This window comes from Hypanus sabinus, chromosome 23 (assembly GCF_030144855.1).
Source record: "Hypanus sabinus isolate sHypSab1 chromosome 23, sHypSab1.hap1, whole genome shotgun sequence".
Taxonomy (NCBI): Eukaryota; Metazoa; Chordata; class Chondrichthyes; order Myliobatiformes; family Dasyatidae; genus Hypanus; species Hypanus sabinus.
In genome coordinates, this window is record NC_082728.1 from 58,971,181 (window position 1) to 58,989,535 (window position 18,355).

Below are 18,355 nucleotides of genomic sequence, written 5' to 3' on the forward strand. Positions count from 1 at the left end.
ATTTGTTGACATGCCAAATCTCTTCAAACTCCTAATGAAGTACAGCCGCTGTCTTGCCTTCTTTATAACTACATCGATATGTTGGGACCAGGTTAGATCCTCGAGATCTTGACAGCCAGGAACCTGAAGCTGCTCACTCTCTCCACTTCTGATCCCTCTATGAGGATTGGTATGTGTTCTTTTGTCTTACCTTTCCTGAAGTCCACAATCAGCTCTTTCATCTTACTGATGTTGAGTGCCAGGTTGTTGCTGCAGCACTACTCCACTAGTTGGCATATCTCACTCCTGTATGCCCTCATGTCACCACCTGAGGTTCTACCAACAATGGTTGTATCATCAGCAAATTTATAGATGGCATTTGAGCTATGCTTAGCCACAGAGTCACGCATATACAGAGTAGAGCAGTGGGCTAAGCACACACCCCTGAGGTGCGCCAGTGTTGATTGTCAGCAAGGAGAGTATGTTATCATCTGCTGGAGGCTGAATAATGACTGTGTACAGTTTTGGTTATCCAGTTATAGGAGACACATCGCTAAAAGCTGGGAAAAGTTTACAGGATGATTGCCTGGACTTGAGGGAGAGGTTGAGTAGACTGGGGCGTTATTCTTGGAGCATGGTAGTGAAGGGTGAGCTTATAGTGATGTAGAGAATCAGACGCTGGACAGGGGAAGGGAATCACATACTAGAGAGCACAGCTTTGAAGTGAGGGGGGAGAGGGGAAGCATTTAAAAGGGATCTGAGGGACAGCTTCGCACAGAGGCTGGTGAGTACATGGAATGAGCTAACAGGTACGTTAGCAACATGTAAAAGACAGGTTCATGGATAGCAAAGGTTAAGTGGGGTATTTGCCGTTGGGCTGAATGGCCTGTTTCCCTGCTGTGTGACTCTGTGACTGTTTTGGCCTGGAGAGTGGGGACCCTCCCCTACACTCTGGATATGGATCCAGAACCCTTCACAACCAGGGCCTTGGATTAACATCACAAGAGTGAGGGTTGAATTGACTCCCAACACCACTGGTGTATGTGGTGGGAGAGGTACACTCCCCTTCTCTCCGTTTTGTACAGACACACGAGGGATGGAGAAGATCAATCACCACTCTGGTCTCTGCAGGATCAGTGCTTGTTGGGGGCTTCCTTGCTTCACGCCCCTACTCTCCCAGACTTCCTCCTCCGAAGAATGGATGGAATTCTCCTCCACCACATTGGGAATTATTCCTGATACCACCTCCGCCTCCTGGCCCTACAAAGCCATACCCCACCACCTCACCCCTGATCCCATGACCCTCATTTCCTCTTTCTCCTCCTCCATCACCTTCTCCAAGCAGTCCCACCATGTAGAACTGCTCCTACCGTCCTGTACTCAAGCTCCACTAAACTGAGCTTGTGCCAGCTAACATTGTAAACCAAGTCCCCCACAAACCCCACTCCTCTCTCTTCTCCTACAAGCCCATCACCACCCCATCAGGGAGGGAACTCTGTGAGGAATCATCCCTGGGTGCTTATATCAAGTCTCTTTCCTCTTGTGGAAAAATCTTGGACAAGGGAGTCACTGTTCAAAAATAAGAAGTCATCTGTTTGAGGAGTTTTTTCTCTCTCTGAACGTTGTGAATCTTTGGAACTTGTCCCCAATGACTGGTGCAAGCCTTTGAATATTTTTAAGGTAGATAGATCCTTAATACAGAGGAGTGCGGAATATAACTAAAGAGTAGAGAATGGGAACAGGCCGTTCAGTCAAACATGTCTGCACCAACAATGATGCCAGTCTAACTGATCTCATCTACCTGCTTGTGATCTGATTCGCTCTGTTCCCTGCTTGTTCTGGTGTCTGTCAAAATGCTTCTTGAGTATTGGGATAGAGGGGACGTGAAGTTAAGGTTATGATCAAATCAGCCGCAATCTTGTTAAATGGTGAGTAAAGCCTGAGGTTAGAATGACCTGCTTCTAATTTGCACCTTCCTGAGTGTCCACACTTGGAGATCCATCGGCTGTGCGGGGCTGTTCTGAGCCCCGAGGGAGCCCCCAGTGACTCCGGCATCTTGATGACCGACTCCTGGCAACGGGTTTTGAATTCAGCGCCCCTCTCTCGATGAAGTTGGTGACTGCCAGTTCCAAAGTGATGGGACAGTGTTTGGGATGGGGATAGGGGAGGGGGAGGACCCAGCGAAGTTCTAGATGCTTACATGGGCACCGGGCCGGGAACTGGAGTTGAACTGCAGTTTTCCCAAATACAGTTTTCCCATCACTCTTTAGGTGGGGTATGAGGAGATCTCACCGCAGGTCCTTGTCCTCTCTCCTTCCAGTACCCAATGAGCCGGGACGGTTGGCATTCAACGTCATTTCGCCCACGGTGACACAGCTGAGCTGGGCTGAACCATCGGAGACCAATGGAGAGATTTTGGAGTATGAGGTGACCTACACGGTGGTGACCGATGAAAACAGTGAGTACCTGGCAGTGCTGCTCCAGACACCCCAGCCCACTTCACTGTCCATCTCAACCCTGTCCCCGCCCAGCCACCGGCCCTGACTCCATGGAGATGCACAAGATCCTGGGAATCCGGAGCAACACACAAAACCCTGGATGCGTCCCTTTTCCCCTCAGGTTGGGTGAGACTAGAACTAGAGGCCATAGGTTTAGGATGGAAGGTGAAATACTTAATGGGATTATAAGAGGGGCTTCTTGGCTCAGAGGGTGGTGTAAGTGTGGAAAACGCTGCTAGTGTAAGTGATAGATGCAGGTTCACTGGTAACATTTCAATGAAGAGAAGATGGGATAGGTGTGGGTTTGGAGGGATATGGTCCGGGTGTCCAGCATGGACAGGATGGGCTGAAGGGCCTTCTGTGCTCCCCATATGTGCTGCCCAATCTGCAGTGTTTTGTGTTTGTATGTGTTGAGCCTTGGCTTCATTTTCTCTGGGGCCACCCTGATACCAGCAGGGTCCAACACCAAACTGCTTTCAGGTTGTGCGTCACTATGAGCCCAGGGTCCAACATCCCTGTCTCAGTGGAGGTCACGTGCTTGGAGTGGTTGGGCTGAATCCCTGGACTGCGCGTAGCGATCTCCTGTTTTCCCCGCCTGTGGCAGACTAGAAGGGCAAAGTGAACCTGAGAGAGGGGTGAGTCGGGTTTTTGAATCACTGACAGATTTCCTCACCCATTACTCTACTCTTCACTCACAGAGCCCATTGGACCCAAGAAGACGGTGAAGATCAATAAGCCAAAGAAGAGGACAGTGATGATAGAGAACCTGAAGGAAGAACAACCGTATCGATACACAGTTCGGGCCAGGAATGGAGCTGGCTGGGGACCTACCCGCGAAGCCACCATGAACCTGTCAACCCAACCAAAGCGACCGATGTCCAGTGAGTGAGACCGCGTGTGGTCAGGCAGAGCCCGGGGACAGCCCGAGAGTCACCCAGCACCCTCCACCCGACACCCTGGAACAGCATGAGCTTGACGCAGAATCCTGGAATGAGGCCAAATGACTAGGACGTCCATACTGTGCACGTCTCTTTCCCAGGGCCCTGCAAGCCACTTAAGGAGTCTTTTCCCAGTGCGTTCAAGATGAAGTCCCAATGGGCACCAGGAGCTGGGGTGTCGGCACCGACACACATCAGTGTCTGAGAGACTCCTAAATCTCTTCAGCACAGCCCCATGCTATGTGTCTCATTGTATGAAACAGCTCACGCTGGCTGGTCAGGAGCAACGGGAAACTCATTGGCAGAGCCTGTAGCCATCTGCTCATCCCCAGACGTCCAGCTGGCAAGTGGTACCCGCACTGTGCTCAGTACAGAGAGTTGACTGGGGTTGCCACGGATACTGGGCCCAGCTCCTTGCAGGGGTGGTATCACGGAGTTCTCCCTCCTGCCCCACTACAATGCAGCCGCAAACTGTGGGTCCTCTCACACCCCAGTGATGTGCAGGTTAGCTGTTGTAAATTGCCCTGTTATGTCGGTGAGGGGAAGGTTTTCGGGAATGCAGCAATGGGTTGCAGCGAAGTAGGTGAATGATATTTCTCTGTGAACCAACATAGATTAATAGGCTGAATAGCCTCCTGCTATGGCATGAGAAGCAGTGTGGATGGGCCTGTTGAATGTCTGTGCTGGTGTACTCTGCGGCTCCATTTAATTATCTCTCTGTCACCCACAGTTCCCATCATCCCAGATATCCCCATCATTGATGCCGAGGCACACGATGAGTATGAGAACTTCCTGATGTACAGCCAGGATGTCATGCGGTCACCGAGGCCCAGCGTTTCAGAAGACACAGGTAGGATGGTGTACTGTGGCAGCTGACACACACCTCAGTGCTGGGGACACACAGAGTGCCAGTGGCCTTAAACAATCTCGTAGCTGCACTTGCAGTGCCTCGCCTACCCACGATAGAGAGTAGTGTTGTGATCCAGTCAGTGTATGGGCTCTTCATCGCAGGCTGCTGATGATTGCTACCCATACCTTCTAAATCCTCTTCTGTCAGGGGAATGCTTTTATATTTACATAGATGTATATGTTTTCTATGCACTTACATATTAAAACACATTAAAGTCACAGTAGTTAGAAATAATTCTCTATAGGCCATTTCACATCCATAAGTTTGCACAGTTAACCTCATTAGTTATTGATACCACAGACAGCCAGGACCATCACCAACACCATCAGAGATCCCAAAGCCATCCTCCCGTGAACACACGACGATGAACATGACTTTCTCCAGTTGGTCGCTTGTTAAACTATGTTGATGAACTCTCCGGTCTGAAGACAGACTTTCCTTGTATTCCTCATGAGGGAGGTCCAGCATTCCTGGTCACACGGTGTTGCCCGTGTGCAGATTCAGCCCCTGCCCATGAGCTGCACTTTCCGTCTGTGAAACGATACGGTCCACTCATCGTGTGGCAGCATCTGGAGTGGGAGAGCTCTCTCTGAGGAAGATGGTTCCACATTCTTCCTGCTGTAGCTGTCGACTTTACTCGTGGTGATGGTGCTGGTCCAGTCTATGGCCCTGCTTTTCTCTTATTGATGGTGGCACAACCCTTTAACTGTCTTGCAGCCAGCCAGCTTGGAAAGCTGCCCCCAAACTTCTCACCTCCCTTCCTGCCCTCTTTAGAACCCAGCCACTCCCCTCCTGCTCCTGTCTGGTGCCTGATGGTGCTAAAGGTCATGAGATTTCCTACCTCAGAGGTGGCCCACATTTTCTCCTGGATGCTTGCTGGTGCTAATATTTCTTCAACCCACAATCTTTGCCTCAATGGAGATCTGTCAAGCTCCCATTTACAGGTGTTATAGTTGCTATTTTTCAGGTGAGTTGAATGGATAGGAGAGTTAAAAACCAGAGATTACTGCCCAAGATCTTGGCCCCGATGGCAATGTGTGTTGAACTCATATTCTAAAGCATCAGTGTCTGCATTATCAACGTTAACTTGTGTTACGGTAGTTCCAATCCATTTGGCAATTTTACAAACGTGAAAATCTGCAGATGCTGGAGATCCAAAGCAACAGACACAAAATGCTGGAGGAACTCAGCAGGCCAGGCAGCGTGTATAGAAAAGAGTGAACAGTTGACGTTTCAGACCGAGGCTCTCCATCAGGTGAGCGGAGACCTTCTGTCTGGCCTGGAGAGTTCTTCCAGTACTTTGTGTGTGTTGTGTTTGACAGTTTGCTGGATCTATCTCCCTAATGGCGTTAATTCATTGAACGTGATGCCTTCTTAACGGGGGCCTGAGAAAGTGCTATGGGAGCCATTGTTTTCGTTTGTGCTTCCAGCTTCCTTCTCTAGGAATTGGATGTGTTATCCCAATGGAGGAGAGAATGGAACCTGCTGGGAGCATGAGTTTGAGCACATACCCTCTGATTGTAAACTCATAAATTCATCATTATCCATAACCTTCTTGATTTAGGGTGCCTTCTCTCCTCATGCTTGGTTGAAGAGAAGCCTGATGTTGATTCTGAACTGATTAACTTTTGTGTTGGATGGTTTGAGCCTGTCCCACTGGCAGGCTGTTTGTCATTCCTTCTTCTGTGGAGCTTATTGTTGCCTTTAAGCTTTCTCTCAGCTGCTTCCTTCCACTGGTGAAACTGACAACCTTTCCTTCCCCCTACATCCCAGCCTAGTCCTGTGCACTATTCCCAGAATCCGAAGCTTCCTCACGTGAGTCAGTGACCGGAACAGGACACGGTACACAGGGAGTGGACTGATCACGTCCTGTCTTGTACACAATTGTTTATTGACAACATGGTGTTTGGTGATTGGACACTCCATTTGGGAGTCTTCGAAAACCTCTGGGAACACTCTGCCTCATCTTTGGCTGCTTCAGCACTATCCATGGAATTTGCCTTCAAAGCCACCTGCATGGCCCAAGCTGGTAATATCTGCAATTCTGAACAGCTTGCACCAAATTTCTGAAGGTTAAAGCACTGCCATCAATGGGGAACATCAGTAGACGCAACACCGAGCCTGGGATCCATACTGCTCACTTATTCCAAACTCAGGACTGTTCTCTAAACCATTTCCACTGTCCCCTTGTCTGCTCGGTTTTTATCTCCACAACTTTACATCATAGTCTCAGCAACGTAGTATCCCAGGTTTTGTCAGTGGGGAAGTTGTTTCCCCCCAGGATTTAAGAGGCTACAGAATCAGATTCTTTATCACTGTCTTGTATGGTTGGCGTGAAATTCATTGTTTGGCTGCAGTAGGACAAATACAAAGACATACAATTACTATGTTAGTATTACTGCTATTGGTGATGCAGTCTGCTTTGTCCTGTTTCACAGTCCTGCAGTAACTCCTCGTGATCAGGATCAGTCCTGAGCATGCTGCTACCTGGGTTTGTTTCCCTTGTCAGGGTGGGAGTCAGTGAGTGAGAAGTTGCAGGGGCCCAGCGCAATGAGCAGTGGGATTGCTCTGGGATGGGCTGAAAGGCCTCCTTTGGTACAGTAGGAAGCAGGTGTCAGTGAGTGTGCGCGCACACCTTACGGCGGCTGGGCTGCCTCCCGTCGGACGTAGGTAGGGCTCATGGGTGTAAAGCGCCACTGATGCACTGAATACCAACACGAGTCATTAACTTGTTCTGAAAGGCTCCAAATGGAAGCACGTCCAACTGCTGGGGGATGATCTCGATTTGAGGAGGGTAACCTGGAAGCTACCGGTGGAAGTGATACCCCGCCTTTCCACTGGCTCTTCCCTGACATGCGCTTCCTCAGACATGGAGAGCCTCCTCTCCGAAGACCCTGAGTGTTCGGACAACACGAACAGAAGAGCAGCACCCCAGCCAGAGAAAGGTCAAGGTGAAGATCTCTCTCTAATATCTCTCTGTTTCTGAGCACCTGTTCAATGGCCCGAGCAATGAGCTCACGGACTATCCTGGTGAACTAAGGGCATCAAGACATGGTAGTGTAACGGTTAGTGTAACGCGGTTAGCACCAGTGACTCAGGTTCAATTCTGCCAATGTTCTCCCAATGACCACATGGGTTTCCTCCAGCTGCTCGCTCTTCATCCCACATTCCAAAGACATGGGGGTTAGTAAGTACATTGGTCACAAGGGTATAGTTGAGCAGTGTAGACTCGGAAGGGTGTCTCCAGTAATTAGAAAAAGGAGCATGGAACTGCATGAAGACAAGGCACCACATGGTAGGCTTATTCAGAAATTCAGAAGGCATGGGATCCAGGGAAGTTTGGCCAGGTGGATTCAGAATTGGCTTGCCTGCAGAAGGCAGAGGGTCGTGGTGGAGGGTGTACATTCATATTGGAGGGTTGTGACTAGTGGTGTCCCACAAGGATCGGTTCGTGATTTTTATTAACGACCTGGATGTGGGGGTAGAAGGGTGGGTTGGCAAGTTTGCAAACGACACAAAGGTTGGTGGTGTTGTAGATACTGTAGAGGATTGTCGAAGATTGCAGAGAGCCATTGATAGGATGCAGAAGTGGGCTGAGAAGTGGCAGATGGAGTTCAACCCGGTGAAGAGTGAGGTGGTACACTTTGGAAGGACAAACTCCAAGGCAGAGTACAAAGTAACTGGCAGGATACTTGGTAGTGTGGAGGAGCAGAGGGATCTGGGGTTACATGTCCACAGATCCCTGAAAGTTGCCTCACAGGTAGATAGGGTAGTTAAGAAAGCTTATGGAGTGTTAGCTTTCATAAGTCGAGGGATAGAGTTTAAGAGTCGCGATGTAATGTTGCAGCTCCATAAAACTCTGGTTAAGTCACACTTGGAGTACTGTGTCCAGTTCTTGTCGCCTCGCTATAGGAAGGATGTGGAAGCATTGGAAAGGGTACAGAGGAGATTTACCAGGATGCTGCCTGGTTTAGAGAGTATGGATTATGATCAGAGATTAAGGGAGCTAGGGCTACTCTTTGGAGAGAGGAGGATGAGGTGAGACATGATAGAGGTGTACAAGATATTAAGAGGAATAGACAGAGTGGACAGCGAGCGCCTCTTCCCCAGGGCACCACTGCTCAATACAAGAGGACATGGCTTTAAGGTAAGGGGAAGAAAATTCAAGGGGGGAAGAGAGAGAGAGAGCAGTTACAGGTTAGACACAGGGCTGTCAGTCAGAATCTCATCGGGATCTTGTAGCCACCTTGTTGGGAGTGTCAGACTCAATCCCACTCTTAGGATGGGTGAGATCGGTAATCATTTTATCAGGTCTGAGTGCTCCTCAGCAGCCTCTCCTGGGACATGGGTATTCAGGAGTCATTTACTATTCCACCCAAGTCCCCTGTTACTATCTGCTGGGGAAACCGTCGAGACAAAAGTCTGTTGGATCAGAGCTACTCACCCTGAATTACCCTTCTATCTGTACCTGCCCGTCAGGATGAGTTTAAAAGCCCCAGAGTCTGGTGTTGAGGGAGCTGCCCTCCTGAGTGAATGTTGGAAGATTGGAGCCAGCACCGGGTGATGTCCTGGGTCAGGCACACCTACGGTACTTGGCCTCTTAACGGTGTAATCCACAAGTGCTCGGGCTGTGTGGAAGAACAGGAGCTACTACTCTTCCACAGTAATTTCACCAGGAATGAAAAGATTAACATATCAGGAGCATTTGAAGGCTCTGGGCCTGTACTCACTGGAGCTTAGGAGAATAAGAATCAGGTTTAATATCAAAATTGGCTTGATGGTGCTTTGTGACTGGAAGCCTGTGACCTGCAGAGTATCACAAGGATCAGTGCTCTGGCCTTATTGTTTGTTACATACGAGGGGTGATTGATAAGTTCATGGCCTAAAGTAGAAGGCATCAATTTTAGAAAACCTAGCACATTTATAGTCCCCTCCTTCATGTACACACCTAGTCCAGTGGTGTGGAGCATACAGGTCCCTTCTTTGTAGAAGTGGTCCATAGCAGGGGTGATTGACAAGTTCATGCCCTAAGGTAGAAGGCGATGAGTTATACAGCTCTCGTTACATGCATGTGCAATTTAACTCTTTGAGCCATTATGCAGAAAGTTTAAAGTTAATAACTCATCTCCTCCTACCGTAGGCCACGACCTTATCAATCACCCCTGCTGTGGACCACTTTTGGAGGTCCAAGCCGCCGACTTCTACAAAGAAGGGATCGGTACGCTCCATGACTGCTGGACTAAGTGTATAAATGTAGGAGGGGACTATGCTGAAAAATAAATGTGCCAGGTTTTCTAAAATTTACTCCTCCTACATTAGGCCACAAACTTATCAATCACCCCGCGTATATTAATAACTTTGATGTGAATGTAGGGAGGTATGGTTAGTAAAGTTTGCAGATGACACAGATATTGATGGTGTTGTGAGGAGGATGGTCTTTGACTACACACAATATTGATCAGATGGGCAGGGCAATGGCAGAGGGAATTTAGTCCTGACTAGTGCAAAACATTTTAGGGATTCAAATAACGATAGGGCCCAAGGAAGTATTGAGGAACAAAAATATGCTGAAGAAAAAGTCTGAAGATCCCTGAAGGTGGCAGCACATGTTGGGTAGAGTGGTGAAGAAGACATATGGGATGCTTGTCATCGTCAGCTGTGGCATAGGAAAGAAGAGCACATAAGTTACTGTACAATTTTATAAAACACTGATTAGGCCTCAGTTAAAATATTGTGTGTGGTTCCGGTCACCACATTATAAATGGACGAGTCTGTAGAAAAGAGGGTGTAAATGGAGATTTACCGGGATGAAGCCTCCACAACTCCTCTTCTCAATTTTGTTTTTATTACTTATTTGTCTGTTTTTATTTATTTTGTTTTAGTTTTTATATTTGCACAATTTGTTCTCTTTTCCACATTAGCTATTTGCCTGTCTTTGCATGCAGTTTGTTCATTGATTCTGTTGTTCCTTTTGTATTTCAAAGTTCTGAGTAAATTTATTATCAAAGTACATTTATTTCACCACCCAGAGGATCATTTTCCTGTGGGCATACTCAATCAGTGAAAAGCTTCACCAACTGGGTGTTCAACCAATGTACAAAAGACAAAATCTGTGCAAATACAAAAAGAAAGAAATAACAATAAGTAAGCAATTAACATCGAGAACATGAGCTGAGGAATTCTTCAAAGTGAGTCTGTAGGTTGTGGGAATATTCCAATGATACAGCAAATAAAGCTGAGTGAAGTTATACCCTCTGGTTCAAAAGTCTGATGGCTGAGGGGTAATAACTGTTGCTGGCGATGTGGGTCCTGAGGCTCCCATAACTACTTCCTGTTATCCTGTTCCTCTGGGCACCGGTACAGGTGAAGTAAATAGGTACCTCAGACTGCCAAATCAAGAGGTTGAAGATCTCAGAGAACACTCCAGTTGATTAGTGCACATGTCTTTAGTACTCGGCCAGATATCCCCACTGGGCTGGATGCTTTTTGCAGGTTCACTCCTCGGCCTCTGATCACAGGCTCATCGGAAGGGATAAAGGAGTTCGTGATGGGTCCTCTGTGTTTTGACAGTCAGAGTGAGCATAGAAGGCATTGAGCACATCTGGAAGCGAAGCCCAGGTGTCACTATGTGGCTTGATTTCACTTTTTAAGAGGTGATAGCATTCAAGCCCTACTGCAACTACCAAGCATCCTTCATTGATTCAAGTTCAGTCAGAGTTCTCACTCTGCCTGTGAGATGGCTTCCCGGAGAGTGTAACTGGACCTCTGTAACTTCGCATTTATTGTGAATGCCCACAGAAAAATGAATCTCAGGGTTGTATATGGTAACGTGTTATACTTCGATAACGAATTCACTTTGTAATTTGAGAAGAGGCTGGAACAGAAGAGGATGCAGATGCTGCCATGTGGGGCAACAAGCAAATGATGGAGGAGTTTCTCTCCTTGCCTTCTTCCCCCCTCCCCCCCCCCCCGGTGGAGGCAGAGGCTCTCACATTCATGAGGCATCTGTGCTTGCTCTTTAGGAGTGCTGATAGGTATATTTAATATCAGAGTAATGGATACGATATGCATCCTGAAATACTTTTTCTTTGCAAACATCCATGAAAACAGAGGAGTGCCTGAAAGAATGAATGGCAGTTAAATATTAGAACCACAAAGCCCTCTCCCCACAAAGCCCTCTCCCAGCTCCCCTCTCCCATGCACAAGCAGCAGCAAAACAACGATCCCCCTCCCCACCAGCAAAAAAAATCATCCCCCCCCCCTCACTGAGCATTCAAGTGTGCAGCAAAGCATCGATAAAGACAGACTTTCAGTACCCCAAAGACTACTTGTTCACCTGGTATTTGACCTCTCCCTAATAATAGACAATAGGTGCAGAAGTAGACCATTAGGCCCTTCGAGCCTGCACCGCCATTCTGAGATCATGGCTGATCATCTACTATCAATACCCGGTTCCTTCCTTGTCCCCATATCCCTTGATTCCCCTATCCATAAGATACCTATCTAGCTCCTTCTTGAAAGCATCCAGAGAATTGGCCTCCACTACCTTCCGAGGCAGTGCATTCCAGACCCCCACAACTCTCTGGGAGAAGTTTTTCCTTAACTCTGTCCTAAATGACCTACCCCTTATTCTCAAACCATGCCCTCTGATACTGGACTTTCCCAGCATCTGGAACATACTTCCTGCCTCTACCTTTTCCAATCCTTTAATAATCTTATAAGTTGCATTCAGATCCCCTCTCAATCTCCTTAATTTCGGTGTGTACAGGCCCAGTCTCTCTAACCTCTCTGCGTAAGACAGTCCGGACATCCCAGGAATTAACCTCGTGAATCTACGTTGCACTTCCTCTATAGCCAGGATGTCCTTCCTTAACCCTGGAGACCAAAACTGTACATAATACTCCAGGTGTGGTCTCACCAGGGCCCTGTACAAATGCAAAAGGATTTCCTTGCTCTTGTACTCAATTCCCTTTGTAATAAAGGCCAACATTCCATTAGCCTTCTTCACTGCCTGCTGCACTTGCTCATTCACCTTCAGTGACTGATGAACAAGGACTCCTAGATCTCTTTGTATTTCTCCCTTACCTAACTCAACACTGTTCAGATAATAATCTGCCTTCCTGTTCTTACTCCCAAAGTGGATAACCTCACACTTATTCACATTAAACATCATCTGCCAAATATCTGCCCACTCACCCAGCCTATCCAAGTCACCCTGAATTCTCCTAACATCCTCATCACATGTCACACTGCCACCCAGCTTAGTATCATCAACAAACTTGCGTTTGTTATTCTCAATGCCTTCATCTAAATCACTGATGTAAATCGTAAACAGCTGTGGTCCCAATACCGAGCCCTGTGGCACCCCACTAATCACCACCCGCCATTCTGAGAAACACCCATTCACCGTTACCCTTTGCTTTCTATCTGCCAACCAGTTTTCTATCCATGTCAATGTCTTCCCCCAATCCCATGAGCTCTGATTTTACCCACCAATCTCCTATGTGGGACCTTATCAAATGCCTTCTGAAGATCGAGGTACACTACATCCACTGGATCACCCCCATCTAACTTCCTGGTTACATCCTCGAAAAACTCCAATAGATTAGTCAAGCATGATTTGCCCTTGGTAAATCCATGCTGACTCAGCCCAATCCTATCACTGTTATCTAGATATGCCGCTATTTCATCTTTAATAATGGACTCTAGCATCTTCCCCACTACTGATGTTAGGCTGATAGGACAATAGTTCTCTGTTTTCTCCCTCCCTCCTTTCTTAAAAAGTGGAATAACATTAGCCATTCTCCAACCCTCAGGAACTGATCCTGAATCTAAGGAACATTGGAAAATTATTACCAATGCATCCACAATTTCCAGAGCCACCTCCTTTAGTACCCTAGGATGCAGACCACCTGGACCTGGGGAATTGTCAACCTTCAGTCCCATCAGTCTACTCATCACCGTTTCCTTCCTAATGTCAATCTGTTTCATTTCCTCTGTTACCCTATGTCCTTGGCCCATCCATACATCTGGGAGATTGTTTGTGTCTTCCCTAGTGAAGACAGATCTAAAGTACTTATTAAATACTTCTGCCATTTCTCTGTTTCCCATAACAATTTCACCCAATTCATTCTTCAAGGGCCCAACATTGTTCTTAACTATCTCCTTTCTCTTCACATACCTAAAAAAGCTTTTGCTATCCTCCTTTATATTCCTGGCTAGCTTGCGTTCGTACCTCATTTTTTCTCCCCGTATTGCCTTTTTAGTTAAGTTCTGTTGTTCCTTAAAAAATTTCCCAATCATCTGTCCTTCCACTCACCTTAGCTCTGTCATACTTCCTTTTTTTTAAATGCTATGCAATCTCTGACTTCCTTTGTCAACCACTGTGGCCCCTTTCTCCCTTTTGAATCCTTCCTTTTCCGGGCAATGAACTGATTTTGCACCTTGTGCATTATTCCCAAGAATACCTGCCATTGCTGTTCTACTGTCTTTTCTGCTAGGATATCTGTCCAGTTAACTTTGGCCAGCTCCTCCCTCATGGCTTCATAGTCTCCTTTGTTCAACTGCAACACTGACACCTCTGATCTGCCCTTATCCTTCTCAAATTGCAGATAATGGAAAAAGAGGTGTCCCCATTTCACAGTGAGAGGGGAGACATAAACAACTCACTTGCTTATGGTGTTAACAATCTGTTGTGTGGCTTTTTCTGAGCTCTGTGCCCAAAGAACTCGGGTCTCAGGGCGCACGGCCAGCAGCTGCTTCTGATCTTCCATCTTCTCTTCTGGGATGTTTCGGATCGCATCCAAGGTATCCTGTGGTGGGAGGGAGAACAGCCAGAGGTCGTGGTAGTGTGTGGACCAGGTTAAGGCTGGGGCACTGTGCACTAAACCAAACATTGAAATTGATAGGGAAACACCAGACAGAATTGTGTGAGGAATGTCAGGAAGAGGAGTCAGGAGGACATGTAATTCTGAGTTGCAGGAAGTATGGGATACAGAGAGAGATGATGAGAATTCATCTAAGGGAATTGGGGGTGCAGGACTTCATATTAAAAGGGTTACTGGACATGGGTGAGAGGGCACAGGTCGGGGTGCTTTTCTTAAGGGATACAGGGTTTTTTTATAGGATATAATGGATAAGCAGGATAGACTACTAGGATGGCCAAAGAAGAAAGAATAAAGTGTAGATAAGAGGGGTTGTGTGTGTGAGAGAGAATGGGTGAAGGGATTTAGAATGTAAGTCTATCTTCTGATCCACACTCCGGAGCAGAAGGTGGCGGTAATGCACCATTAAGCTGGGTGCTAACCACCGTAACACAAGAAGAAGAATTTGTTCCGCCTTTCAGTAAAACCCTCACATAGTCCGTGAGCCATTAGGGTTGGTCAGTACCATCTGAGGGGAATAATGCTCGTAGTGATTTTTGGCAAGGTATATATCTCCAGAGTTAGAAAATATGTGATAGTATTGCACCAGTGGTAGCTTTATTACTTCAAATAAGTAATCACTTTTTGTATATATTCCATATTAACATGATGTTACCCCCCCCCCGTAAAAAAAACCTCATTTTGAGAGATTTCTGGAATTTTATCAATGTCATGATATTTTCTATATTGTTGTAACAAATCAAAACTATCTTAAGCTTTTGTCGTAGCATATAGAATTACAGTACAATAATTCAAATGTGGGGTTCTGCATGGCCATAACCTAGGCCCCATTTGGTTGTAAAATGAATATATTTAATCATAACCTGTTTTCCATACTTTCATAACCCATTAATAATCATAATTTTCCAAGTCTTCCACTTCTTCATCTGAGCTTTCCGCACTCTCTGAGGTGGATGCCTGGTTCTGTCAGTCTGCCAGTCTGCCAGTCTGTCAGTCTGTCAGTCTGTCAGTACACCTGAGGCCATTTACAACACACATACATCTGAGCTTTCCGCACTCTCTGAGGTGGATGCCTGGTTCTGCCAGTCTGCCAGTCTGTCAGTCTGCCGGTCTGTCAGTCTGTCAGTACACCTGAGGCCATTTACAACACACATACATCTGAGCTTTCCGCACTCTCTGAGGTGGATGCCTGGTTCTGCCAGTCTGCCAGTCTGCCAGTCTGCCAGTCTGTCAGTCTGCCAGTCTGTCAGTCTGCCGGTCTGCCGGTCTGCCGGTCTGCCAGTCTGCCAGTACACCTCAGGCCATTTACAACACACATACATCTGAGCTTTCCGCCCTCTCTGAGGTGGATGTCTGGTTCTCACAGTCTGCCGGCCTACACGTGTCAGTACACCTGAGGCCATTTACAACACACACACACCTTGGGAGTGAACATTTTTTTGGACAGTTACAGGCCAGTAGATCCAAGATGGCATCGGGTGCTGGCTGGCCTTCCATCCAGTGCACCAGCAACTGTTCAGCTTCCTCTTCTCTCTCCATCTTCCATCTTCTGCCAACAGGGCTTGGCACTTGCGGGTCCTTCTCCAAACATCTTTTCCATATACCAGCCTGGTAGTTGGTTCACTGTGCATGTTTTGTTAAGCAGTCCTTGCAAGGTGGGAGTTGATGACTTTCGATTTCACCTTTCTTGGCACAGAAAAGGTGATACCTGAGCTCATTGACCTTGGTGGTCGATGCTTTTGGGGCAAACCGGAGACATGTAAATGCCTCCAGTTTGTCCATCAGTTCTGTGGAGAGGTCCCATTCCTGACCAATGTGTCCTGAGTTTCCCCGTTGCTGGTCAGAAGTTTTAGGGCACTAGTCTTCCCTTTGCCTGCAAAAGCATTTACAGTGTCACATCCTGCATATGCGTGCAACCCAATGAGAGACCGACAGACCTCTATGTCAACAGTGGCAGCAACCTTCTTGATGTCTACAAGCCTTGTATGGGTTCTAGTGCCACACTTCTGGAACAATGGGGCTCAATCTTGTCACAAAATGCTAAAGACATGATAAAGACATCTGAGCAGATCACTACAGACTGGTATCCCTCTCTTGTGGCACGGGCAGCATGGAGAAGTAGGCGGCCATCTGCTTCTTCTTGTTGACACTGAAGAGCTGACACCTCCTCACTGTCTTGAGATGTGACTCTGTAACCTTTGTCATTCACAGCTGCACACAGAATCTTCTCTGTACTCCGCCTTTCCTCCATTCATGGACTGTGAAGCCAGTGAGACTACTTTTGTTACTGACTTTGGTCAGGAAGCTTCTCCACTGCCTCACCACCTGTGTGCCTGTGTTACCTTGACCAGTCTCTTCGCCCCATAGGGATCTTTCACTAACCCTAACCCTAACCCTAACCCTAACCCTCCACTGCCTCACCACCTGTGTGCCTGTGATACCTTGACCAGTCTCTTCGCCCCGTAGAGCCTGTTACCTTGACCAGTCTCTTCGCCCCGTAGAGCCTGTGATACCTTGACCAGTCTCTTCGCCCCGTAGAGCCTGTGATACCTTGACCAGTCTCTTCGCCCCGTAGAGCCTGTGATACCTTGACCAGTCTCTTCGCCCCGTAGAGCCTGTGATACCTTGACCAGTCTCTTCGCCCCGTAGAGCCTGTGATACCTTGACCAGTCTCTTCGCCCCGTAGAGCCTGTGATACCTTGACCAGTCTCTTCACCCCGTAGAGCCTGTGATACCTTGACCAGTCTCTTCACCCCGTAGAGCCTGTGTTACCTTGACCAGTCTCTTCACCCCGTAGAGCCTGTGATACCTTGACCAGTCTCTTCACCCCGTAGAGCCTGTGTTACCTTGACCAGTCTCTTCGCCCCGTAGAGCCTGTGATACCTTGACCAGTCTCTTCGCCCCGTAGAGCCTGTGTTACCTTGACCAGTCTCTTCACCCCGTAGAGCCTGTGTTACCTTGACCAGTCTCTTCGCCCCGTAGAGCCTGTGATACCTTGACCAGTCTCTTCGCCCCATAGGGATCTTTCACCATTCTTGATAGTGTCCTCCTTGTATGTGTCGAACACAACATCGATTCTGCTACTCTGTCTGCCTTCCCTCAGAGCCAAACCCAGAATTGTTGTGGCAACGTCTCTGAAAGTAACTGGATCACCTTTCACTCTTTAGACCAAGTTCATTCCATCAACCACTGTCGCAGAGTTTCCTGGGAGTTGCTCTTCGACTGCTTCATTTTCCTGCAAGGTTGTGTCTAAAGTAGCTTTATTTGTCTTTCTCAGAAATCCCCCTGGAGTGAACAGGGCTTGATATATGATGAAGTCTGAGCTATGATCTTGTTGAAATTGGATGCCTTGGCCCTCCAAGCTTTGAGTTCCCTCCGTAGAGTTTGATTTTCCAAGACAATGTCTCTTAATGATACACTTCCAGGAACCAGTAACAATTTTCCTTTGTCATCTGGAAATATATCTACTGAATTGCCCAGCTCAGATTCCAGTTTCCTACGAATGTGCTTCCTTGTTGAATCTTGCAGGAGTGTAACTCCACCAGATAGCACGAAAGATTCAAGTTTCATAACCAAAGAAGTGACTTGTACAGTCACCTTGTTGGGTATGAAATCAGTTCTGATCCACTTGAAAAGGTCTTCATAGGCTTCCCCTTCAATCCTTTTGTACAATTCACCACCATCCGTTTCATCATCTTTCTCTTTGTGCTCAGATTCCTTTTTCTTGCTTCTGGTATAATCCTTATAGCATGAAACATGATTGTGGGCCCCTGCAGCAACTATGTCTCTGCTTGTTACTGCTAGAATCTTTTCATCTTCCTTTCGGGTTGCACATTCCCGTAGTGCTCGGTCAGCTCTGAGTTGTACAGCTTGTATAAGCTTTTCACGTGACTTGGAGCCCTTCAGAAATTTCACCTTATTACAAAAAATGCAGATTTGATCATACACCCTTGCTTCTGATGAAGATCTCCTACTTGGCCTGTGTGATGTACAGGTATTCTCACCAGCTTCATCAGTAATGCTTTCCTTTTCAGATTTTCTAATTCTCTGTTCATGGTGAAGAGGCTTCGGCACTTTCGGTGATAGTAGATTCTTGGGGCTTCTTTTTCTCCAAGTTCTTTAGCAACGTCTAAAATAGGGGCATAG

At 47.2% G+C, this 18,355-nt stretch overlaps 1 protein-coding gene across 6 annotated transcripts in view; it reads left to right on the forward strand.

The window, feature by feature from the left end:
- Positions 1-18,355, forward strand: part of itgb4 (integrin, beta 4) — a 161,602-nt gene that overhangs the window by 117,022 nt on the left and 26,225 nt on the right. For all 6 annotated transcript variants that reach the window (XM_059948938.1, XM_059948935.1, XM_059948936.1 and 3 more), the window contains exons 32-34: positions 2,300-2,437; positions 3,176-3,358; positions 4,146-4,265. In XM_059948938.1, coding sequence (XP_059804921.1) covers positions 2,300-2,437; positions 3,176-3,358; positions 4,146-4,265 — 441 coding nt within the window. The remainder of the gene's footprint in view (positions 1-2,299; positions 2,438-3,175; positions 3,359-4,145; positions 4,266-18,355) is intronic.